General features: G+C 44.1%; 1 protein-coding gene across 21 annotated transcripts in view; it reads right to left on the bottom strand.

Annotated features, from left to right (window-relative positions):
• The window catches only part of CELF4 (CUGBP Elav-like family member 4), a 703,890-nt gene that overhangs the window by 42,659 nt on the left and 634,430 nt on the right, over nucleotides 1-26,801 (bottom strand). For 9 of the 21 annotated variants that reach the window (XR_014687074.1, XR_014687075.1, XR_014687076.1 and 6 more), the window contains exons 8-11: nucleotides 23,506-23,655; nucleotides 11,071-11,136; nucleotides 9,197-9,277; nucleotides 2,729-2,872 (exon numbers count right to left, since the gene is read on the bottom strand). Coding sequence is in view for 16 of the 21 variants with exons in the window: in XM_084503544.1 (XP_084359670.1) it covers nucleotides 2,729-2,872; nucleotides 9,197-9,277; nucleotides 11,071-11,136; nucleotides 23,506-23,655 (441 nt within the window). In the remaining 5 variants the exon portion in view is untranslated. The remainder of the gene's footprint in view (nucleotides 1-2,728; nucleotides 2,873-9,196; nucleotides 9,278-11,070; nucleotides 11,137-23,505; nucleotides 23,656-26,801) is intronic. The other 12 variants (XR_014687072.1, XR_014687073.1, XM_084503536.1 and 9 more) reach the window with 3 other exon arrangements.

Genomic DNA, 26,801 nt, shown 5'->3' with positions numbered 1-26,801 from the left:
GACATTTTTCTCCATGGAATTTTTTGAGTTTGTCTAAAGCAGGACTTCTTGACAATTTCTCGACAACCTCGGGCTAGACTCTGTTATAGCAATTTACTTGGGATCTGCATAGCAGATACATTTTAAAAGGTCATATAATGGTGGAATATCTTTCTGGGGCCAGACAGAATTGTCCCCCCAGGCTACCAGTTGGAGAGCTCTGGCTGGTTAAAAAAAAAAAGTGAAACAGAATGCAAATGCTATGTTTTTATATGTTGAGTTTGGGGAAATGCTTAAGCAAAAAAGGAAAGAGTTTTCTTTCTTTCAAAGTTAACAAAAATCCTTCTTTTCCTTTAGGAAAAAGTAATCTTTACTTTTTTTTAAAAAAGCAAAGTTTCTGAACAAAGAATTATAATCAGCTCCAACTTCAGTGGACTTAGCACAACAAATGAAAGGCCTGATTATCTGTAATAACGTCCACATTTTACATTGCTCTAAAGTTGAAGGTCAGCGCGATGGGAGGTTTTGAAGAGCAGTGTGACATACTTGTGATAATTAGCTACCTGTATGTCTGCTATTTCTGTCTTTCTGAAGGAGGCACACATGGCAGAGTAAGTGTCTGAAACCAACAGTCACATCAGGCACTCAGCTCCATGGGAAACTTAGCTAAAGTCACAGAAAACTGGGGCTTGATGCCTGGAACCCAAACCTGACTGGAAGAATTAGCTGTCTCAGAAGCTAATGTAAGATAAGTAAAGTCTACCAGCAATCTCTAATTCCTGCTTTTGCTTGCCTGAGTTTCCACTTTCCTGCTTACCCTACCATTGGTGCTGGAGGTTACTGCATCAAACAAGTTGTGGTTTAGGTTCTTCCAGTAAGATTCACAATTAAGAAAAATTTCTGCTAAGATCCCTCAAGCCCTGCTCAGCCATCAGCCACAACCTCACAGTACCTTGCAAACAGCAACAAAGCCAGCCCCACAACCCTGCCCCACAAGCTAGGTATGTATTATTACCCTCATTAAGCCTTGTAGCCAGACAGCCTTTGAGATAGGAGGATATGAGGTGAATCTCTGTCCAGAAGACACCCTCCCTTACTGGCCTTGGCTCTCACCTTGCTTCTTCTCTATTTACCTTTGCCCTTTCCCCTTGCTTGTATAAAGGGAGACAGGCTCAGTACTCCCCTAAATATTATTTATGGTAGCAATAGCAATTTCATTGCCTAGGGTCTACTTCTAACCTGTTGATATCCTTGGAGCATTAGTGTTCAATGTCACCTAGAGCTGTGCTGGCCTGCTCGTTCTGTTATGAGCTTTTATATGGTTAAAGCTCTAAATTTCTCATATGAATTTCCCAACTTGTTCTTAACCAACTCTTTTGTTCTCTAGTGCTTGAGCATGCAGCAATCCCCTCACTACTGGTGAAGGGATTGCTGTGTCCCCTCACACTAGGGGGCAAGGTTTTTTCAAGCAGCCTGTTCAGACCCTCTATGGGTGGGCAGAAGGATATGTGCACAGAGAAGGGGCACAAAACTCCTGGAAGTACTGTCTGTCATGCACCATAGCTAGCAAGGAATGAGGTAAGAGTTTTGGGAGGTGGGCTGTCCGGGAGGGGAATGGGGAAGGCAACATGGGAGGGAAGCATAGTGTAGAGACTGAGGGTGACTTTAAAATTAAATGAAACTCCAACAAGTCTTAACTCTGGAAGTTTGCCTGAGAGACAGAGTCCAGATCAGCTGCAAGTAACAGGAAAAGAAAAGCAATAGTTTGTCCCGTTGCAATTCTCACAAAAATTTTGCATAGAGCAGTGGGTGGTGGAGAACCAGAAACTGCACATTCCAGTGGTGGGTGAGAGGAGATCCACCATCCACCAGGTGGGATGGGACCTTCCTGGGGCTGCCAAAAAGGACCTTTCACAGTAGCACCTTTGCAAACAGCAGGATCCCACTGAGACATCATGCACACATCAGCACACCCCTGTTGGCAGGCTGAGCCCTCCCTTTGTGGGTGCACCTTGGGGTGTCCCTGCCTGGTGGCCCACATGCAGCTGAGGCTGTGCCCTGCTTGTGCTCTAGCTGGTGGAGTTGGGCCTGGAGCTGTTGCTTTCAGACCCAGCCTCTTAGCATGGCTTGTTGCCTAAGGCACAGGGTTAGCTGGAGCTATTTGTACGTGCTGTGGTGCTGGCTCAGGTCTGGCGGGCTCAGAGCACGGCTGCCTGCAGTCTGCTGAGTAGCCATCCCTGCAGAAGACCACGCTTTCAGCTAATGGTGTTCAGACCTTGGCCCTTTGCATTTTAATGCATCACACATGCTGGAGAGCTGTCCCTCAAGCTCTGTCCTCCCTTCAACTCCACAGCCTGTTTTTTATTTCCCCTGGGTACAGAAACTCCCACTGCTGAACCCATCAGCAGTTCATCTACTCTCATCTACAGCCTCCTCCATTTTGCTCCAGGTGCTTTAGTCATTTCTGTGCCCTCCCCGCCTCCCTTTCCAAGAGGGGACATTTTCCACCCCACCAGCATCAACTGCAGCACCCAGCTGCCAGTGGGATGCCAAACCTTCACTTCTAAGCAGCATACACAATTCTGAGCATGAGACAATTAGGAGAGAAAGAGGGAAGGGGGAAAGTATCGACAGGAGTAAATTGAGAGAAATCATAAAGCTTAAGCAGAGAGAAAGCAGTTTGAAAGGTAAAGTATTTAGAGAAAGCCCTTTCCTGGATGAATCTAATTGTTTTGTTATCTTTACCCACCAAAGCATTTACTTTGGTTTGTCGCCCGATCCACAAACACTTTCGAGGAGATGACATTACCGAAAGGCAGGAACATCTGCATCAGCTCAGCATCCCCAAACTCCTGGGGCAGATGGTAGATAAACAGGTTACAGCCCTCTGGTCCTGTCAAGAGAAAACAAGAGCCATGAATGGAAATCAATAGGATATGAGAAGCACATGGTGGAGGTTTAGTTTGGTGTCCCCTCTCTCTGACAGCTGAGGGATCACTGCAAGGAAGCAGTCTGCAGAGTCCAGACTGCATTATTGGGTCTTGGAGAAAGGGCTTCCTTTGTTCCTCTGCATGTCTGACTTTCTTCAGCTGGGAACGAGTGGCTGTGGGATGTGTTCTCACAGGTTTCCTTGGATCATCTGTTTATTGTTACCATTTCATCCTCTTTTGAAAAAGGTATGTGTCTAGCAAGATGGCATCTATCCTAATGACCCTTCCCTATTCTCCTATATTGGTCTTCAAAACACTTTCAGAGGAGCAAAGAAGGCAGAAGACCAGGAGTTCAGAAAGCCACCCAGAGGCTGTGCTAACCTTCCCAGGACAAACACCTGGATAAAACCTAGAGACAGAGGAACGCAGGAGCACATGTGGCCATGGAAAGATGGAAAGGAGTAATAAGAGCAAAAAGAAGATGCAGATCAGTTTTCCTTTGCTCTCCATAATGTCATTTAATCTGCAGAGTATTGGGTGACCGCCACTAACCCTTGCCTCTTCTCAGTGTCTGCACGCAGAAGTTTCATTATCTTTCTCATGTCTGTGGGAGGACTGTGATAACAAGCAGAAAGAGATGCAGAAACCCCCAGGCTTATTTTGGTTTTAGAATTTTATATTCAGCTTCCCCAGCTTGACTCAGCCCAAAGACTCCCCCAAATCCAGGCAGTTTGGTCACGTCCCCCAGTTCTACAGGGTTCTTCAAAAGAGATGATAGATGGATTCAAATCCAAAATACTAGACTTCAGGACAGAAATTGCTTTTTTTTTTTTTTTTTTTTTTTTTTTTTTTTTTGCCTCAGTGCTGTAACAAACTTCAAAGGGTTACAGACTTCAGAGGGTACTTGGAAAAATATCCAGAGAGGAGTCTTTCATTGGAATATGCAGTTTTGCTAAAGTTCAGACTCAGAAAATGTTCTGTTGGAATTGAATTTTGGGGTAGAAGAGGGAGAATCTGCCTCTGGCTTAGAACGAAGCTTAACAATGTGACTTTTATTTTAAAGTATTGTGCATAAATACTTTGAGTGAAAATCCAGAGGGAACATTTGTGTCCAAGTGGTTTTGTTGGAAAACAAACAAACAAAAACAAACAAACAAACAAAAACCTACACATTTAAACCCTTTTCAGTGTCCACCAGCAGAAACCTGTATAGTTTCAGGAGGCTGGGATTGTATTTTTTTTCTTGGGATTATTTCGAAGGGTACTTCCAGCTGCTGCCCAGCTCTGCACTGACCTCCACAGAAAACTCCAACTCTGGTTTGCTCAGGGGGGTCAAGATAAAGGGGAATTAGTGCATGCTCCTTGTTGTGACAGTAAGAGGACAGAGAGAAATAGGGTGTCGTCCTTCCACCCAGCCCCTGTGCCCACAACCCTGTGACCTGACTGAGCCAACTTTCCCCCATTTGCAGCTGGGGCACAGTGTAGGGAAGTAAAGGGTTTCTTAATACTCTCCTTTTCTTCATCAGGGCATAATTACGGTGTCATAACACAGCAAATTACAACTTTGCCTTTCCTGTTAGGGAGAGGAGTTCGCCTAGGTGCTCCCACCTTTTATTAGCCATTACTCATCCCCCCGGCTGGCAGGAGAAGTACGGCGAAGTCAGGATTCTGACAGATGCCCATTTAAAGCTCATTAAAATTCCTGGGCCTCAGTGTGATTGAAGTCACAGGCTCTCCACATTTCCTTTTGGATTAATGGAAAATGAAGCCCTAATGAATATTTGCTAAGCACAATTTTCCCTACTAATTTGCTAAAAGGACTGTCATGAAGGAACAGCTGATCCTTTGCATCTTGTGCATTTCCTAGAGGTCATCAGGATGGTGACAGGGTTTATTCCAAATGGGGGGGATAGTGGGATGGTGGGATAATTAACTAATTAGGCACCCGGTCATCTGCTTAACTAAATTACTTTTGAACCTCAGTGGCCCACAATCAGGTTCCCCTATTTCATGTCAAGCTTTCCATTCTTCCTTTCACCTCCTGTCTGCCTTTTCCTTAGTCTCCCAATTAAGCAACTAGCTCTTCCCCAGTCCTTGCTGCAGTCCAGTTAGATGCAATGTGCAGTTATTGGCATAATAAGCTAGATATGAAACAGTCTGAAAGTGTTAAACAAACACCGACCCCCTTAGGCCTCTGTTAGGGTTGAGAAAATTCTGCCCAGGAGAAGACCATAGTCCAGAATAGCAGGGAAAATTTCATTTCTTCGTTTGAACGTGCCCCAGAGCACTTCTGCTGTGGGATTTGAGATCTACATTATTACAGAATGGGTAAAATCTTGGCTTTGCTGCAATTAGTGGCAAAATTCCCACTGACATCACCAGAGCCAGCAGTTTGCTCTGCAAAACTGGCAAATTCTTTCAAAAATGCCAGCTGCATTTCCTGGGGTCTTGGATGTGTTGTGCACGAGCAGGGATTCTGCCTGCATGTGCTGAGAAACACCTACTAAGGCATAAGGCAGATCAGAAGGCAAGCAATTTCATCTACACCAGGCTTAGAGATTGGGCTCAAGGAAAAAACAACCCTTAGCTCACCTTGAGCTCAGCTTTGTCTCACTCACAGTGCTTGGAGACTGAAAGGAAGAGACCAGGAGGAGGTGAAAGAGCAGAGACCATCCTCAAAGTCCATTTCTACTCTGAAATGTATCTGTGAATCTCATCCTGTGGCTTCCCATACCGACTCAGATATTCAAGGCCAAACTCACTCAGTTCCCATCTACAGAAGATTTTTGCTAATTTCCGATGCTGAAAACTCCACCTGCTACTGAGAAACAACCTGGGGTAGTTTGATTTGTTTTATCATTCTCACACATGAAAATTCTGCTATTAGAAGCAATTTCTTGTTAAATCCATCCATCCATAAGTTACCTATCACAGTTAGACTCCTTGGTAAAGAATTCACAAAACAAACTCTCTCTTTCTCTCTCAGCCCTTCTACCTCATTTTTCCTTTATTCCTAGTCATGCTTATCTAGGCAGTCCATGGTAGACCACACAGTTATGTGTACGGCCACTGTTTTGTACGTCTGTATATTTTCGAGAAACTGAATTCAAGATTTGTTCAGCTCAGAATGTTATGAAGAGCTAAGTAGTTCTCAGTGCACACAGGCAAGGATGTGTCCAAGGGATCAGGATCACTGGAGCAAGATCCCTGTTGGTACGGCAAAACCTCAGTGAAAACTCTAACCGTCAAGAGAAAGGTCTTGTTTTGGACTGAGTTAATGGATTATTGGAGATCAGTAAACTTGGCAGTTCAGGGCTGAATACAGTACTAAAATTCTTTACTAAGCACTTCACTTTGGTTTTCAAAAGGGCTGTAAGTCAGCTCAAAATCTAACCCTTGCGACACTTTATGAAAAGAGAATCAAGGTTCATTTCTACCCTGACACCTACCATGGATTTTGGCTTTATTGCTTTAAGCAATAGATATTTCTGCTCATTAATACACTAGAAACACAGATAGTCTTGGTTCAGACAAAGGGAAAGAAAAGCTGTAAGAAACACACAGTTTATGAATAGTTTTTATATTACAGGCAAACCATGTTGGATAATGGAAATGCTTGTACGTGTGAACACTGGAACACATGGCAAAGAGATCTGCTGTGTGTCCTTGTTGATTTGGCTTGGTTGGACCTGAGCAGCTAAGTCATTGCTCTGCCCAGGCTCCTCACCTTCCAGATTGTTCATAATCACTTAACTTGGGGACAGCAGCCATCCCAGTCTATCCTGGGTGTCCACTGTCTACATGAGTAAACTCCACATCCCTGAGCTGAGATCAGCTAGCCGTCTGTGATCGCATCCCCAGCACTGTGAATCAGTGTCATAAGGAGAGCCTATGACCACAGAACTCTTCCAACAGTAACTAAAAATGGGCTGTGCCATAAGGTTGCATAAAGTTTACAGGCAACCTTATGGTTGGATGCACAGTAAGTGGAATACACACCTCACCTCTACAGCAAACACTTAGAGGCTGTAACTTCATGGCCTGCTCTGCATCTATTTGCTATTCAAGCCCTCAGCATATTTGAGTGCAGGAGTCACAAACCTGCATCACTTTATTTTAATGTGTATTTCTGAGTTTCAGAAACTACATCAAGATGAGTAATACCATACAAATTTGAAATTACCCCCACATTTTGCCTGGTTGACATGGTCCGAATGAAGACTCTACCTTTGATCGTTGTCATCTTTACCTTTGATCGTTTTGGATCTGTTCCACCCTATGCACCCCATCCAATGCCAGCAGCCTCAGCATTCATGTGGAAGCAATGACTTATCTCTACGGGAATGATGCAGCAGGCAAGGAGCTCTGGGCTTGTTATCCAAGCAGGATCCAGGAGCTAAGAGTTAGTATCGTTATTAACAATGTGATCATCGATGTTATTGTTGTGGTAGGGCTGGTTCATTAACAAATCAATGTTTGTGCACATCCTTGCAAACATAAAGAACTCTTTTCAGCACCAAGCATTGTTGTTATTAGAGTTCCCTCTTACTCCATCTTCCTGTTTAAGGTTAGAGAGGCTTACAGGTCTTCACTCTCTGCTTAAAATAATGTTGTGCCTTAGAGATTCTCCCTCTAGCAAATGGCAGAGAAATCCATAGGAGCTAAATGCTACAGGAAAATGAAGGACACTGAGAATGGCAACCTGCATTGGACCAGGGGTTTGTCTTATATATCTGGTCCTCAGCCATCCTCAATACCAGCTGCTCATGGAAAGGAGCAAGGAGTTATAAGATAACTTGTCCACTGGGTGACACTCACCCTCAACCCACAAAGACACACTGTGCCTGGCAAACTCAGGGGTTTTTGGGCAGTGGGTGTTCAGGGTGTGCACAACAGCTATCCCTTGCTTCTGATTGTTCCTGGCACAATGCTATGCTAAGCAAAGATCTGCTCGCCATTTTGTCCTGTGCTTAATCTAGCCCCAGTAAGTAATAAAAAGCAAAGTCCTTCAGCATGGGGGAAACATCTCTGTAATGATACGTTAGGTCTGTGCATCTGTTCTCACAGCAGGGACATGTACTAGAGCTAATCAGGAGCTGGAAGTTGTGTTGCCCAGGAAATTCTGACATCGGAAAAAAATTAATTCCAAATTAGATCGAAATGCCAACATTTCTAATTTTCTCACAAAATGAGATTTCTCCCTCAAAGTAGTTCTAGGCCATCAGAATGTTTCAGTTTGATAGTATAATCTTGATTCATTTCACTCTGACTGTTACACCATATTAAAATATTAAATGTCATAATATATATATAATAGCACATATAACATAGAACATATCCAAATTAGTGACCTAATAGAGGATAAAAGCAGAAATTCATTTTTTAAAATGAGGATCTCTACACTAGGCGGAAGCAACTGACTTAAACGCCTCACTTAGGCAAGCAGTCTCCTCTTCTAGTCGAGCAAGAGCAGTGGACTCTCTGGAGGACAGTTGGGATTACCTGAGTGTGTTTCCTCTGAGGATCCCAAAGTTCCCCGCTGATTGTAAAGGAAACATGAGGGACTCCTTTCCTCGTTCAGGCAAGCCTTTGGGTGCAAAGCATTACATGACATGGATATCTCCCAAAACATTTACATGCAATAATGGGAGATTCACCTCTCGTTACTTTTCATGTCTCCAGTGCAACCTGTCCTATAGGCTACATAACCCAGGCTCCTCTCGCAGTCAATGTAAAGAAATAGGTACCATTGCTATATGATTCATCTCATCCTGGTACAGATAATACGCTCTAAAAGGGATGATTTCTGTTTCCTGATTATCAAGGGAAGCTGAAAGGACTCTATCAGCTCCACTAAACAGTAGGTGTCTGAAATGACATCACTGGCTTCTAATGAAGGGCCACCAGTGCTTTGTTTCATATTAAATTCTTTATTCTAATGCAACTGTGGTTTTGTTCCACATTCCTGTTGGCTGTCTTTAACAACCCCCACTGGATGTTATTGCCTACGTTGCTACCAGGCCTTTCCATGGCCCATGCACATCAGCATGCTCCTGTCCCTGAGGGCTGAGAAGACAGATCTCAGCAGCTATTCCCCACAAGGATGTTCACACGTATTATAGTTAGTGCCAATGATGCCACATATGGGAATTGAGAAAAGACTCAGCGGACCAGGGATTCAAAGCAATGGGACATTTAATGGATGCTCTCTAGGTGTGTGAGAAGGGGAACCAATGTGGTGGGGATGGCATGCTGGGTCCAGCAAGGAGAACAGACCCTTCACTCACCTTCTCTCTGTTGCTGTGGGATCATGGGAGGCGGCTGTGGGAACGCTTGGCTAATCTGGCCATAAGCAGCAGGATAAGCAGCTATGGGGGAGAGAAAGGGAGAGAAGAAAGAAGGACAGATTTCAGTGCTGGGAAGCATGGAGCTTTTATGTCAACAATCACACCAAGCTGGAGGTGGGCTTTCTCTCTGGATTTTAGCCTTGTACTGCCTGAGGTGCAGTAAAACATCACAGCGGTGCTCCAGGTGGTTGCACTTGGCCCTGAAGACCCAACCTCCCTTCAACATCCTAACAGTAGCACTGAGGACAACCATGTCGTCTAAATGGGGGTCTCCACTGAGATCTCCCCCACCAGAGATGTGTAACCATCCCTGTTGGTATTACATGCGTGCTCATTGACGAGCTCAGCACATTGATGCCTGTGCTGGCAGTCACGTGCAGTGCTCATGTGCGTTTCCTTGTGTAATCTCTTCTGCACTCTGATTATTTCACATGCTCATGGTAACAGTTCACACGTATATTTCCTCTCACTTACTGTAACCTTCATATGCACACACCCCATATAGGTACACTCGTGCATACACTCTCAGATATATATTTCCTTTCATGTCTGCAGACACTTTCTCTTTCACGCAGACACAGTGGAAACAGTGTGCGGCAATTAAACAATTTTCCCCACCTCAGCTCCCCCACCATGCAGACAAGGGGAGCCATTCAGTACCACAGATGGTAGATGATGTGCCTTGCTGCTAAAAATACAGAGTACGGGTCGCCTGTGAGCCCAGAGAGAGGGGGATAGGGGCCATGTGTGTGCAGAGGGGTTAATTAACAGCTCAAAGGGTTGAGCTGCTTCCCATCTATCAAACCTCACAAGCAATAAATGACAATAACTAAAACACCGGCAAATGAAGCCCTACATGGAGAATTAAATTAAGTTTCCAGATACAGTGCTGACATGAGATAATAGCCATTCCTCAGCGGGAGCCCATGATTGCTCCAGTTACCACAGGAAATAATGACTTTGGGGTGGCAGCTTCCTCGCAACGTTGGCCATGGACACCTCGCAAGGGGAGGCTGAACACAGCAGGGTCATGATCTGCACCAGGTCACTTTGGCTGGTGTCAGTCCATCAGCCGCAAAGGAGCAGCTCTGCGTACAGGGCAACGTGAGAGTCAGCAGAAGCTGACCCACTGGAAGTTGTGAAGAAGCTGCTGAGGAACCAGAAGTACATCTGCAGCTTCTAAGCAGGCCTCAGACTAACTAGCTGGGATATGGCCAGTGGTGTAGTGAGGCTGACTCCAGAGACGATAGCTTTTGGCGTGTGTGTGGTAGCCCTGGGTTCAGCAGCTGCTCCTCCAGCCACACCAGAGCTAGCCAGTTAGCCAGTGCTGAGGTGTTTTATGCGTGGCCAACCTGCGTACCCCACAACATGGGGATGTGCAGACATCCCAAATCCTGCCAGGAACAGCAGGGTCTGGCTGCCCATCTACTCTGCTCATTACAGCACTCAGAAAACACTCTTTTTTTTTTTTTTTTTTTTGTTCTACAGAAAGTGTCCCCCAAATCAAGTGTCCTGATTTTCTACTTGTTCACTGTGCTAAGGAGACCCAACCTGGTTCTGTCAATGAAGCTGCACCAAAGTGCAGGTCAGTGGGAGCCTTTCCCTGGTGTTTTATGGTTGAAGATCGCCTCCTTTGGGGTAGAAGACCCTGCGTCTTTGTTTTCATGAGTAGAGTGAATTTAATCTGAGGATCCATGGCCCTGGTGTCCCTGTCTCAGCAAACACCTCCCTTGCCCCAGCCCCCTTAGGTGTGTTCAGAGATTAAAGGCTTTAGAGAAGAGAAAGGTTTACTGGGAGAAAGTGTTAATACTAACGACCTGCGTACTGCTGCACTCCAGCGTAGGCTTGCTGCAAGGGGTCTGCTGCAGTGGGGCTTTGTGCTGTGGAGACAAGAGAGAGAAGGAATTAAGGGATTAAAACATGAAGGATGCTCCCCCTTTCTCTTCCCTCATCAATGGCTGGTGTGGGACAGACAAACCTTAAGCATCTTGCTTGCCCTACAGACAATGTGGTGCAGTACCCCCATAATAACAGTCCCCCAACTGTCCATTACCCTGTGCGACTTCAGAGCAGAAGGCAGACAAACTTTTCTTCTATTTTTCCCAAGTTTAAATTATAGACCACATCTACTCATACAGATTTTTGGCATTGCAGCAGTCAACCCCAAAAAGCCCTCATCCTAAGCCAGGACTGATGCTGTGTTAGGTGCTGTGCACACTCAGATCTCAGTGATGGCTACAGGCGCATGAAACTTTCAATCAGAGCAGAAAACAACAGGGGCATAGCAGGAGGAAGGAGAAGAGAACAAAGCACTGGCTCCTTCCACCCTGACATCCCTTCGAAGGACCATGCTGCTGCTGGGCAGACCCCTGCACAGGGAGGAGAGGCTGCTTGAACGGGAGGGGGACACCACTTGTCTGCTCCAGGAGGATGCTGGGGATCTCTGTGTAAAGCATGCAGTCCCTAGCTGGCTTCAAAGTGCATTTTTTCCCTTTACAAGTGTGCATTCCTCCCCCTAAAACTGTTTATTTTTGTGAAACTTTGAAGTCTAGCTCAAATACAACCAAAGCTGGTTAAGATTTTTTTTTTCCTTTTCCCCTTTGGTTGATAGGGAGAGAAGAGAGAGTGAGAGAGAGTGAAACGTGTTGGATAAGCTCTTTCTTTATCTGCAGCAATAAAATATTTAAAGCAAAGCTTGGCTGAACCTCCAGTCCAAATGTCACCTTGGCCCTAATATTTCACTTCTTGTTATGAGTTTAATTTGTATTTATTGGTTCTGCATAGTTCTACATTTATTCAGTCCCTCCAGCTTCATACTTTTAGGATGATCCCTGAGGGAACTGCTGCTTTCCCCCCTCCTTCCCACCTTCTTCCCTCCTACAAGAGCAGAGGTGTAGCTGGAGGAAAGGGCTTGGAGGTTGCACCTGATGGGTCCTCTTGGAAGGAAACCTGCTGGTGCTGTTGACCTAGTCAAGGAGAGAGACTGGCTAGATGCCAAAGTGCATGATGCAGTGGCAAACATGAGTGCTACGGAACCAGGGAACATGGACAAAGTGCTTTGTTACAGATGCAATTACGGACTTGATCCTTAATGGCAAAGATTACCATCGATCATGATGGCAGCTTGTAAGGTCTCCTAGTACATTTATCTCCCCAAGTGCAAAGAGGAATGGTAAGACCAAACTTGGAGGGGAGAAACTCAGTTGGCTGGCTGAGTCTTGGAGGCTCCCGCTGATTATGGGTATTACTGGGTCATCAGGGTAGTCACAGGAAGAAACAGGTGGGATTGTAGTCTTAGGCTGGAAGATGGCTGGTTGAATTGCTTTGGCAGGTGGGACTTTTGGCAGGTCCCACAGTGTGCATGTCAAATGGGAAAGCACTGCATTACTGTAAGGATATGCACCCCTTGAAAAGGGGCAAGAGAACGATTCCTTAAAGCCTCTGGAGATCAGTGGAATGCATAGCAGGGATGTAACCCTGTATTTTTCAAGTGTAGATGTTTCAGGAAACTGGAGGAAACTGCAGGAAACTAAGTTTGCAAAATATAAAGTCTGTTTTCCACTTACTCCTCCCATCTTGAAGAAGGGAGTGACCAAAGTCTATTCTTTTTAACCTCTGTTCAAACCTGTTTTCCTCTAAAAACAGGCTGTTGAGAATATTGCTACAGAAGAAAACTGAATGGTTATGAAAGGCTGAGTGATATAGCAGTTCCTGTGCTCCCCTGGGAGAAAGGATCTTAATAACTTGGACCCCCCAAACAGACCATGTGCTGTCACGCAGAAGGTACATCCTGAGCAAGGTGAGAAAGGAGACATGTTAGAGGGAGCGAGTCTTTAAGAGAATTATGGTCTTGCAGTCTGAAGGAAAGGAGTTGATCTACTGTGCCAGCCCCAAAGGCAACTGCCCTTTCTTGGTGGTACCCATCTGCTTATTGAGCTAGAAAAAGAAATTATCTTTGCTGCTCAGGAGATACACCCATAGCATTTCCTTTCTCTGCCCTAGGTCAGCCTAGCTGGAGCAGAAGGTCACACCTGTCAGAAACCACAAATCAGCTTCCCAGAGAGGCATGGTATAGGATGAGACACCAGGCCCCAAACTGGGCTGCTGGGGTTCGCAGACTGATGCAGAGCACCTAGCTGATGTCCTGATGCATTACAGCAGTATGGGTGAACATTTCTTCCAAGATGTCCATGCTGGCATTGCTTAATCTGCAGGCCATGCAGAAAGACAGTGTAAAAGCTGAGGCTGGACTTGGGCATGCTGTTTCCTTCTCTGACATGCTGGCAATTAGCAATGACTGCCTCTCTGTTGATATGTGGAGCTGTACCTATTCAACTGTGGTCCTTTTCTTTCTTCCTTGTCTTAGGTGGGCATGCATGGAAACTGTCTACTCTCCAATCTATACCTGAGTCTACATCCTGCCCACAATGACAAAACCCTCCGAAGAAGCTATTTTACCTCTGGCTTCTCGGGCATGAGAGTGCAGGTTTGCCTTTCTTGAAGGAAACCTGATACTTCTACTGATTTTGACTTGTCCAGGATAAAATCCTTCTCACAATTAAACTCCTTTCCCTGGACCCAGTTCTGGACTTAGACCTTTCAACTGGATTAAATTGTGGTGGGGTTGATCACTTCCTCAGAGAGAAAGCATGTCATAAGAATCACATCATACGGATGATGAACGTGATGTCCTAGGACAGCTGCTGTCTTTATGCTAGTTCTAGAAACTAAGTGGGACCTCCCAGGTCACTGGGGAGCTCCTCTTCTTACCACATGTGAGGATATCTTGCCTCTCTTCAGGGCCATACTCTGCCCGTCAAAAGTAAGCCATTCAGTGTAGGTAATATATACTGAAAATCACCGTTCACCTTTAAGATTAAATATTAAAACTGGGCAAATGCTTTATTTAAAGGGTTTGGAACAACAGGCATTTAAATGCAGCCTTTTTCCCTCCCACACAAAGCTTTTAGAGTTCATTATTTCCCTGAGCCTTCAGGACTTGTCAGCAAGGGGAGTATCTAACTGGGAGTTTCTTTCTCAAGAGACTGTTTTGTGCCCCAGATTACAGAGAGAATTTCCTCCTGGCTCACAGCACATGCAAGTCAATGGGATAACTCGTCCCTTTATTTCAGTCAGCTTTGATCCAAGCTGGGAATCATTTACTCACAGGTAAAGAAGATGCAAGGTGTTTGTGGCTAGCCTGACACACAGGACTGCAACACTGGACCAAGAGTCCCTGGATGCTCTTGAAAAGGAGCAAAGCAAAAGCACCTCTGGGCTGTAGCACCAAATCCCATGGGGAGGCAGCAGCCCCCACTTTGGTGCTCTGTGTTTTGTTCAGAGCCTCATGCCCTACCTTGGCTGTCTGGGAGAGGCAGTTGTGGTGATTCACCACCTGCAAGGATTTAACTTGGGAGTTCTTAAAAATAAAAGTGATGACCTTTGCTCACTGAAGAATACATCTTCCTTAGCTCTGATGGTGTGTTTACTCAGCAAATGAAGATGTGACTTCAGTACAGTGGATGTGCCCATGCTGGCCAACATGGGCTAGGAAGATGCAGGGACACAGGCTCCAGGGCTGGCTGGGTACCCTGGCATGAAGCCAGGGTAGCTTGGGCAGCCATGAGCATATCTTCATGCTGCCACTCACTGTGCCAGATGAATTAAACCTAGTGAAGGGCATAACCGCCTGTTCTCCCAGCTGTAGTATGGATGAAGCCAATGGTTGTTATGGATCCAGAAATCTCAAGACACTGATTAGACATTTGAAGAGGTTGTGGCCATGCTGTGTTCAGCAAAGTGACAGCCCTCCTACATACTAATGACCAGTGTGAAGTTCAGGAAGGGCTCAGATGTATGAGGGGCTCATGATCCAGAGCTAACCTGCCCCAGGGTTGTTTGTAACTGTAGGATGGAGTGTAATGTATGCTAAAATTTATAGTGATGGGGAGATGTAAATCATTTTTGTGTCTCAGCAAGAGACCAGGAAGGAAAGTTGCTTTACTCTTGGTAAGATGCACATAACGTAATATGATTGTTCTCCTCTAAGGTAGATTTACACTGTCTCTGTGACCCCTTCTTCCCACACAGCTGACAAGTCTTCTCTGTTACTGCAAATATTAGTTGAAGTTAGTATGGCAACAACTAATGGATCTGACATCCCTGGGATTATGACAGACAAAATTCAGAGATGGGGAAACTTTCTGCATCTTGAGCCTTTCTTTCAATTTTTTATGAATAGTTCTGAATTTTTCAAGTATCCTTTTCAAGAGAGTGATCACTGCATTCTGATAATGGTTACACACTGTCAAAAAAACATACCAGACTAACATCCATGCAAACATGCATAATAATGCTGCACCCTTGTTCCTGCAACTTGTCCTCACAAGCACTCCCTGTAACCGTGCTCATTTTATAGATGACATGTTGTCTGTGCTGTTTGTGCTGGGGTTCAAGTCCACTGTGATCTAGAAGGTGAATAGCTAAGTAAGGCCAGGTAAGATCTACGGGAATGTGGGAGACACTAGATGAGGAACAAGAATATCATACAGGACCTACAAGGGCTTTTTGACCAGAACACGTGTATATCTATGTTGTAACATCAGGAAAAGACCTCAAATGTGTACAGATTTGCCCATTGATACCATTTGAAATAGCTTTCCTTGTCATCATATTCATGAAGATCTTATGACCAATATACAGACATTGGAGAGATCAAACGTGATGTAATGTGATTAAATGGGAATCAGATGGTGAAGTGAAAAAAAGCAGAGAAGCTCCCGAGAGGCCTGAGGACAAGTATCAATCACATCAGCCCCACTGAAGTTAGTGTAGCCGTGCTGCTTTACAGAAGCTGAGGATCTGGCCTTGCCAGGGCAAACTAAAGGTGTACTGTGAAAACAGATGCTAATAGTAACTTCATTTGGCAGCTCAGGGCAAGAGCCTTATCCCTGGACATTGCCTCTATATTAATTTGATAATTTCCATATCTCCACGGGAAAAATTCTGCTCAGATACTATTGTCTCTTTGCAAGACAATCCTGGCCAAGATGCCACAAGGTGACCATGGCAGATAACCTTCCATAAACCTGGAGACATAAAACAAGCCAATGACCTACTATATAGCCATAAATATAAATTTAACGAAGGCAGCACTTATTCATTAGGCAGAAGTCAAGAAATGACTCCCAAGTCCTTCAAAGAAAGTAGATCTGTTAATGTCACTTTCTGAATCCTTTGCCTGATGCCAAAAACCAGGGATGATTTCCCAAGTCAGCACGAAATACCAGTGCTTTAAAATTAACATCAGGAAGCTTTCCTACTACTGATATAACTCTAGATTGAAGTCCAACTTTTTAAGGGAGCATTCAGGTAGTGTTAGACCCCACATTTAGCTTTTGTCAGAGAATGAAAGGGTGGAGGTGGCAGTAAGAAGCACATGCTAAAAATAAATAAAATTAGTTTAAGGGATGTTGTATACGGAATCCCTCCTGAGATGCCTGTAGCCCAGCTATGGTCCCTGCCACTGAGATGTTATGTGGGTCCCCCAGGTGAAAATGGTTGTAGGACAGAGGGATCTCAGGGATGAAATCAGGAGGAACTGCACTGAAACCAGTGGAGGTGGTGAGGAAAAACTATTCTGGTTACTGCCTGGAAGCAGAAGGCTCCAGTTTCTGAGAGACAAAACAGGGCCTGGCAAATCTTGGGCCCCTGTACACCCTAGGATTTCACTTTGACAGAAGCTAGCAAACCTTCCACCTATATGATATACCCTCAAAACCCTTCTTTTCACTGACTGCATTGCCTGGCAGTCTTGCTTTATTTCACCTATTTCACCCTATTTTCCAGCACTGTTCCCTTCACTGATCTACAAAAGCATGTAATCACTTGGATCCACAGCTTTGTGCTCTGCCCCATCTATTCATTCCTCTCACAGACCCAGGCGTATCTTACACCTCTCCCTGGACCTGTCTCTGCAGCCTCTGAGAGGGCAGGTGCGGGGTGCAGGGTGATCAAATGGAGCCAGCACTGCTCAGTCAGGGTGGGGGGAGGACATAAAATAATGATAGCATGGCAAATCAAAGTGAAGACCAGGATTAAAATAAATAAATAAATAACTGAGTGGGAGGGCTCTATTCACCTTCTCCTTAAATCCAATTTAAATCACTCTCTACAGCCCTAATCTATATCCATAATTATATCATTTCGTACAACAAGCTTGCGAGAGGTCTTAAGAAATTTATGTAGATTAAAATTCATGGGTGCCATAGTACAGATTCCATATTATTAAGATTGATTAGGACAGCTGATGCTGTGATTAAAGAAGCCAGCGTTTACTGTTGTAATTAATTAGGTATTCAGACACAACAATAACTGCAATAATAGAAAGAATGTGCTGATCCGGCAGAAAACAGAGACTGATTCTGTGTTTTATAGTCTCGTTTTGTCACTTAGGACACCACTCAGTCAAAGACATGTTGTCCTATTGTCTCTTCCTGTACAAATCAGGGGAGCCACGAAACCCAGGGAATTTGTGCCCCCTGCTCCATCTCATGGGTTAGAAATATCTTTTTGTAGCGTCCTCAGGCATAGGAGATGCTTGTTTAGGACAACAAATGGCCATACTATGGAATTCATATAGTGCATCCCTGGAAATTAGGATTATCCTTAGTATATTCCTAATAGTCCTGCCTCCAAGCCTCATCCACAATTGGGCCCCTGCTGAGATGGGTGCTGTGCAAACACACAGTACGAGTCATGTCTGCCCATGAAGAGCTTCCAGTGGGCAAAGCAAGAAAGACACAGAAGACTCAGAAATGCAGCAAGGTGAAGGTGGTTGCCGAAGGAGATGTACTAATTCAACAGCAGAGACAGGACCAGGCTTCCCTCCTGTTGCCTGAGCCCATAAACACATATATTGTGGTCAGGTTTTTAAAGCTATTAGGGCACTTAACTCCATATTTTTTTGGGAGCTTGCTCTAAGTCACCTCTGAAAAATAAAGCTCAAGGTGTTAACTCACTTAGGTACTTCTGAAAACTTTAATGCAGTGCCTGCTTTGTATTTACACCTTCTTCCAGATCAGAGGAGAAAACACTTTGGCTCTGGAAAGGCTCCCACAGCTGCCTTAAACAACCTCATTCATTATGGCTGCAGTGTGATCGTTGGAAGTACACAGCATCATTAAAGTAGCTTAGACTACAATTGAAGATGGCAACTTATTATATTTTTAATGAGTGCATTCCTTCACTTATTTATTTTACCAGTAAAGCGTGGTTTATGGCACGTGGCAGATTGTTACAAATGGGTCAAATAAATGCTTCCTAGTCATAATGATGTTGCAGGAGCTCACTGTTGCATTTTTTGAACTGCTGATACAGGATATGAGAGGGAAAGCTCTCACTCAGGGATTTAGGGTGGACAAACACAACGAAGCTAAAGATTTCCTATAGCAAGCAACCTAGCCTCGGGGCTGCTGAGCCAGGTAATTTCTAGGGCATGGTGTCTGACCAGACTGAATGCTATGGGGCTTGACTTTCATCCTGGACCTCCTACAGGTGCAGGAAGGTCACTCCTTGTCTGTTCTTCTCGTTCACCTGCTCTTGAAACTCTGTGTGACCCCTTTGAAATGTCAGGGCATGCGCTGGGGTGGGGGAAGCCAGTCCCTTTGTCTGCCTGCACAGAGGAATCCCTGATCCTGGCCAATGCCACCAGAGGGTGTCTGTTGTGATCGGGACCAATCCTGTGACTGACTGGCCTGGAGCAGCAGCCTGCCCATCAGCAATGCTGCTAGCTAATTGAGAAGCTAATAGATAAGGTTGCCATATCAGCATGCCGGCAACTCCTCCCCTACAAAATGAGCTTGGTTAATGATAATAATTACAGATGGAGCCTGAATCTTGTCTCTGCTGGCAATGGGTGAAACTGGTTACTGCCCGACAGCTCTTTGTTGAGCCAAGGAAAATGAATTTATGGTGTTGCATCAGTTCCTAAGACATGAGTTTCTATAGCGCAGGAATTCACCTGTGGGGGACACCTCTGCTGCCAGTCTCAGCTGCGGCTTGGAAAGGTGGGCCTAAAGGCTTGGCTGCCCAGTAGTACTGACAGCTAGTCCTCACCAGAGAAGAGTGGGCCTCAAGTAGGGCATGAAGTGGAGTTTGCTGTCTTGCTAGCCCAGATGTGCCTACTGCATAAGCAAAGGAGAGTGGAGGGACTTCTGCAGTGTCTGCAATGAGGAGTTATAAAGCTATTCCTGGCTGTGCTAGGCAATCAGAAACAGCAGCACTGAGAGCTGTGAATGAGGTAACATATTTACAGTGCATTATGGACAGCTGAGGAAAGTCTTGTTTTGTTGCCCTCAGTCACCAGACTAAGTGCACTGAAGAAACCAGCATCCTGGAAAACATTCCTCATCTGAAGTTCCTCAACGTTACCCTACTGCTGGGTCCACCCCTGGCTCTAGTTGGGCTGGACACCCCCTGGCCTGGGATAGTATGGGCTAAATTTATGCTTCCTGGGCACATCACTTGGCAGAAGATGACAGCAGCAGTGCCCACTCTTTTCTGAGTGCTGTGCTCTGTGCACCCTTCCAGTTCCCTCATTTTGAGTCACTGAACCTGTGACAGTTGTTCCTGTCTCTTTCTCTTGTTTGATATCCTTAGGTCTCCCAGTTTTCTCCTGTCGCCTTCCTCTTCTCTTCCTGAGGAGGCTTTATTTTTGCAGCAAGCATTTTGTCTAGATCCTCACAATGCAATCCAGTAGGGGCAAGACCCATTCCTGGAGAGCAGAATTTTGATGGTGTGAAACACAGCAGAAACCAGTGCAGATGGCCTCCACTGTTATTGCAGGTCACACACTTAGAAGACAGGCACCGGGCTCTTGGTGGCTAAGAAGTGTTGGCAGAAGAGCACGATCCTTGTTACTATGATGAATGTGAAAATGGCAAATGCTCTTGTGCTGCTGCAAAGTGACTTGCCAGAACATGGCACAACAGATTATGCTCTTTGTCCACACCATGTGTTGTGACACATTGCCATGTTCAATAGCTCTGCAAGTTGAAAGACTAAAGGGCAGGCACTAATGCACAAAAAGGCCAAATCTCCAGAGGGACTCATACTAGTTGAAGGAGAAGATTTTGCTCCCTTGTGATTCTGTCCATGCCAAAAAGTGCCCTGTGAAACATTATGTATGTATTGGTTGAGCTTGGAGAAGGTGTGAGCATGGCTTGCAAAGCGTATGTCTGCAAGCAGATGTCTGAATTGTTTTCTGCTGGTGCTGCATGGATCCATAGCCCAACCAAAGTCACAGGAAGAGAGAACTCCTGCAGGGACTGTAGCTGTGATCAAAGATCTGGTGAGTAGGGATGTCCGACCTGCTCTTGCCTTTGCCCCAGAGTCATGGGATTTTCAGTAGTGAAAAACCTAAGACCCAAAAGATACCGTGTGTCTGTTCCTGCTCCAGACAAAGGGAATATTAAAAGGAACATCGGTGAAGACAGAAAAAAAAAGTGAAACTACAGGGCAAATGCAACTACATGATTTGGACCTGCTTTTATAGAGCAAAGACTGGAGTTCTGAAGTCATTTAGATGCAACATCAAAAATATTATAGCTAGACTCAAAGGTGGACATGTAGACAAAGCACACAATTAATGGGATTTATTTGGGTCAGAATGATGTGGATGTCATGCCTCTACAGATTTTGATGGTCCTGTTTTGCTATTTTCAGGCAACAAAGCACATTCTGCTACAGGATATAATGGTCAGAACCCACATTTCAGGTTTTTTTTTTGGTGGAGTATGAAAGAGTATCTGAGAGCAAAATTCAGGCATTAAACAATATATAGCAAGTCATAACCATAGCAAGACTAGTCTTGCTATGGTTATATACATAATACTGCAGCACTCTTGTCCACTTTCAGAATGAGAAATATATCATAAAAGAAAATTGTTTGGAAGGAAGTTGCTGACTTTGAATAGGGACTGGCATGTTCTTTTCTTCTCTATAGTGTTAGTGCAATTGCATGCTTAGCTTTAATGTTTTATTTCCACCCTTGCATTCAGAAATGCAGAACCACAGGGCAGTGCCAATAACAGATGCTACAGAGGAAAGTGCGAAAAATCCCATAATGAACAATGATGGAATAAGCTGCCCAGTGATGAAAATTTCTTTCTACCCCAAGCAATTAGTGGCTGGATTATATCATAAAACATGAAGGTTTGTGTCTTTTCTACATTTTTATCCAGTCTAATGTGACTGTAGATGTTCTCATTATCCACATAAATGTCTAATCCTTTTATATATTTATTTATCTTTTAATGCTGGTAAGCTCCAGGCCTCAATAAAGCCTGTGGCAAGGAATAAAGTTTTGGAGAGTGCATTAATGCTCATGAGAAGGAAGAGAATATGATGGAGTAAACACATGATGTGTCCTACATCTAACCTGCTACAAAGGAGCTAGCTGTCAAGGTTTCATTGCTACTGGGGACAGGCAGAAATAAAATGAGCGGTAAGGTTCTGGCTGACCACTTTACACCTCTGCTATCACTTAGGATGTCGCTGAGTTATGAGTAAGCTGAGCCCTAGGAAGGACCAATGTATTGCTGAGGACATGCCGAGATAAATTCCAACTTCACAGAAAGCCAAATATTTGGAACTCAGCTCTACCGGCAGAAAGGAGACCCTCATCCTGCAGGCAAGTGAAGCAAGGATGACTTTTACCTTTCAGTGTGTCAGGCTTTTGGTGTTTGTGCACGGACTTACTATGGACTGCTGGCTGAATGAGTCTCAAAAACTCAGAGAAGATCACATTAAGGCCACTGACTTTCATATAATCTTAGATGAAATACCTAACTCAAAGCTTTCTTTAATTATGGGAGTATTTGGAGGTAGTAATGAAAGCTCAAATCATTATGATTCATCTAGAGAGATCATCTTTTCTCGGATATCTGCAGTAATGTATCACGGAAAATTAGCTAAGAGGAGCTAGATAAAGCAGAAAAAAAGACAGATGTAGAAATGGGTGGATAAACAGAGAGATGACAGACTGGCAAACAGGTAGATGCTTAGATGAACCAATGGGTATATTTATATCACCTTTCTTGCTGTGGTGGCTCAGTGAGCACACTAAGGCTTCCTTCAATCTTCTGATGCCTCCCCATAAGCTACCAAGAGCTCCCCATCCCTCTAACCTGCTACAAACTTGTACACATGTCTAACTCCTAGCACTGTAAGTCCCTTGATTTCAATTCTGCTTAAAGTTGAACTTACAGCTAAATGTTTACGAGGTGTGTGTGGGAAGAAATTATAACTATTTTTTTCAATACTCTTGATATTTCTGGACTTTTCTTTGCTGCATTCACAGTTGTTTTGTGTTCTTTTTATTTTATATTTTTTTTTTTTTCCAGTGACTTTGGCCAGTAACTAGGCAAGACTTTTGCACTTCTGTGTTATGTGATGTTTTTCCTTGTAGCTCATAAAGTCCCAAGTGATGTTGAATCTTCTGAGTTTTCAGGACTGGTTGAAGTGGAAAGATTTTTTTTTTTTTTTTTTTATTAGGGCTTTTGCAGGATTTTTGGCTGGAGTATCTGGCTGAATGTTTGACTTCCTAACAGAGTAGATTAATCTGAGTGCCCCAGGGTAAAATACACCTTTGCCAGCTGGTGACTAGGATCAAATAGTAAAATTTATTTAAAATGTTATTGTTATGATTGGTATTATTAGTGTACACCAATTGGTTAGGAAAATCTTTCCAGCAAAAGCACAGCCTGGAGCAGAGGGCCGTATCAAATCCTGAGGACCATGGAAAGATGTTAGTGCACATTAAGGAACCCTAAGTTCTTGGTGATTACAGCTTCAGTGTGTTCATATATTTGGTATGTACCAGTACAGAGGCAGGTACTTATTCTTTAATCTGCCTCATTCATTCCTGATTGCCAGGACTTGCAAAATTACCCCTTCAATACTGGATCTTTTGAGTTTGTCACAGTCTATGAATCCTAGCAGTTGTGCCTTGGTGGTGTACCACTAAAGGGTGACGCTGAGCCAGTTCTGTGTCTGTATTGAGAGAGCTTCACTCTTCAGACCTGGTAAGGCAACAGGGTTTGAATGCAGCTGTTATTTTGGAGACCAGCACCCACTGCCTGTGCCCATGGTCTGAAGGTGCAAGGCACAATCCTTCTGAAGCAGCTTACACTACTTCAGATGTAGATGATTTCCCTAGGACTGAAGGAGCCGGCTGTGGTCTGACTTACCTGGATAAGGGTGGATGCCATTAGCAAACACGGCTTCTGCGGCGGGCTGCCCATTAGCCTGCGGCGGGAGGCCAGTGAAACCATTCACCCCAATTGGAGATGGGATGCTAGGCACAGCTGGTGCAGTTATGCCAGGAGGCGTGCTTCCACCTGCAAGTGAGGAGAACACAAAATTAAAGCTGATGAGTACTCGAAGCAATAACTACCTGGAGAAAGCTACTGACACAGCAGCTGTGATCACCACGCAGAAGCCTTCTGATAACTCAAGAAATGAAAAATCTTCCAAATTTTCTCACAACAAAAGGGACTGCTCACACCATCACAGGATAAACTTGTCATTGCTCCCCTATTTGGAAAGCACTTAACATAAGAACGGCTTGCAAAGCTTCCTTCAACAGAGAGACATGTCTTTGGTGATCTATCTCTAGACTAAATCAACAACTAACATCAAGTCATAGAAGACACTAGGAATATCACGCTTCCTCCTCAACTCTCTCCCTGGAGTACTACATGTTTAATGGCTTAATAAGTAGGCATTTCTTTCCTAGATATCATTTAGCACCAAAAACAAATTCACAGTCCCACCTTTCTACAGTTTCTCTTTGGAGATGTCAGCTTTGTGGGTGTAGTGATTTTCAGGGCTACTCTTTCTGCACTCTCTCATGAATACACATTTAAAGTGCAAACTAAACTTCCTCAGCATCAGAGATACTGAAAAGATTTGGCAAGTTGATTTATAGCCTAAAGGCATCCCTTGATACATTTTTTAGTGTTGTTTGGCCCCAGCCTGACTTTGTAGAGTTTTAGTAAGGATCTCACTCTGAAAAGGGGCAAAAGTTGTGCTAGATTTGTTTTTTCATGGAACCATACTCCTCCCCTTCTTCCCAGCCCCCTGCCATGGGGGGCTGCAATGCTGCTATTTCAGAGAAACAATTTAATCTGTAAGTTTTGGGTGGGATCCTGTGAAGAAGGATATTCACACTGATGAAGAAATCTTAAATTTCTGAGGGGAGAATAAAATCTCTCTGCTATCTTATTGTCTTCTCCTATGTCAGTTTAAAATGACTGGACAGTCTGTGCTTCTTGAATCATTTTCAGGATGCTTCTGGAGACCCCAAATCAGTTTTCAATATGTATGAAACCATACTTTTCTCTTGCCAACTGTGTGTGAAGCTAAACTATCTTATCTTCAGCAATATCCTTCTGTGTCAGGGTATACTACTGACTGAACGTACCATTTTTGCAGGAAACTTTTTTTAAACTGATTGAAGAAATTTTCTTCGCCATAGCAGTACACCGTGATGGGTCAGTCCAACAACACACTATTGACTACTTAAATCTGTGTTGGTACTTTAAGAGAGCCAGTAAGATTCATGAGCTGTTTCTATATGTTCTGATTTGAGCAGCCCAAGAAGCAGGCAATATTTCATCTCTTTTCTTATACTCTGAGCAGACAAGCTGCTGCTTTCCCTTTGCTTATTTAAATGGTGTTGGCCTTTAAAAATGTCCTCAGTGGGGGTACTGGGAGTTGGTGGTGGCAAACCCAGTCCAAAGGCAATGCTCGAAGCATATGCCATCAAATTGCAAATCACAAAGGCTAGTTAAAATTTCAGTTTCTTTTCTGGATCTCTCCTTTATTTGCATAGGCAATGTAAGTAGTTTTTTCTAAAATTGCAGCAAGGGATTTGCACTTGCTATTTTGTGCATGTGTAAGGAAGTTTAGGCATATTCATTGCAATTCTTTAATTTTCTTCTTTTAAAGAACCCCCTGGAGAGGTCAGATCTGTAGTCGGAGGAGGACTGGCATAATGCCACCACAGAGAACAAATGGCACTGCTGCATGCCAGTTGTGGATTTCATCCCCAGTTTGAGGCATCTTACTGCAGCTACACCAGGTGCAGATTTACAGCATGGAAGGAGAGGGGCAGGAAAGGAGAAGGGAAGAAAGGAAGCCTCCATGAACTTTCATTTCTAGTCCTATCTTTGCAGGAAACAGTGAGGCATAAGCAACCAGGAAGACCCACTTTTCCCTCAGATTATAACAATTACGGGAGAAAAGCAAAATATGCACCAAGCTTTCAGTGACACCAAATTAATTTCCTAGCAGTTGTGGACTATTGTGCAAAATAAACCTGATTCTTTTAGGAAATCATCAAAATGCAGGCAAATAGGATAAAGTTATTATGGTCTGAATTACCCACTGGGACTGCCTACTGCTCTGCATTGACTGCAGGCAATCCAGATGACTAGTTCAAACTGGATGTCTCATTTTTCTATGGTTAAAGCCACGTGAAACGCACCCTGTCTCTAGTCTGTTAGATCTGCCTGGATCCAAGACTCTCAAAGTTCCCAGGTCCCATGGGAACTCATGAACATCAATGAACTTATGGCCTTGACCTTAGAAACCCACTGTCCTGGGGGCTGGATTAGGAATGCTGCAGAAGCAGGTTCTGGTCTGAAAGGGAGGTGAGAACCCGAGGGGCCTGAGGATACCAGCACAGAGGCATGCTGCCCAGCCAGTACCTCCAATGCCTTTAGGAATTCTGTGTTAACAAAGTCTTTTTTCTAGCACAGTTTTTCTTTTTGCTTAGGAAAGATCAAAACACATATATTTTTTTTTTCCCCTCAATGTTCCAAACATTTTTTCTAACGCCTGTTTTTCACAGAACTTTGAAATGTTTCATTTTCATTCCAAGTCAGAACAAAGATATACTTCAATGACTGGAAATCCTGCTATGAAGCAGGATGATCATTTTCCATTTGGCTTTCTGAATGCTAACAAAAGCCAGCAGGAGAATTCACTTTAGGCTTCAGATATCTCCTGGCTACTCAGAAATTGCTGCTAGTGTTGTAGGCTTGCTTGCTCAGACGTATGTGAAACATTTTCTATGCATCTTATCACAAGCTTTGTGAGTGTGGCAGCAATACAAGGAGTCATTTCAAAGTCTAAACATTTCACCCAAGAAATAATTGCCATTGGACATTTCCACAACCCATTACAGAGGTTTTACATGAAGTAAGCTACACACTCAAGGTAAATCTGCAATAATGCCAAAATGCATGGGCTCCACAACTGAGAATATGTCATAAGGAAAGTGCAGAATCTGCCACCATGAAAGAGATCAAGGGACCATCTAAACCAGCATCTTATTTTCAGTAATGACCAGTCATGGGTGCTCTGGAAAGCATGTAAAAGACATGAGCTTTCTTTCCTCCTGTATTCTGACAATAAGAGTTTAACAGTTCCCAGAAGGCAGTGGGAACCTCAGAAGAGGAGCAGAACTTAGAATAAGAGC

The sequence above is a fragment of the Aythya ferina genome, assembly GCF_964211825.1.
Source record: "Aythya ferina genome assembly, chromosome: Z".
NCBI lineage: Eukaryota > Metazoa > Chordata > Aves > Anseriformes > Anatidae > Aythya > Aythya ferina.
This window is presented reverse-complemented; position numbering and strand designations above follow the sequence as displayed.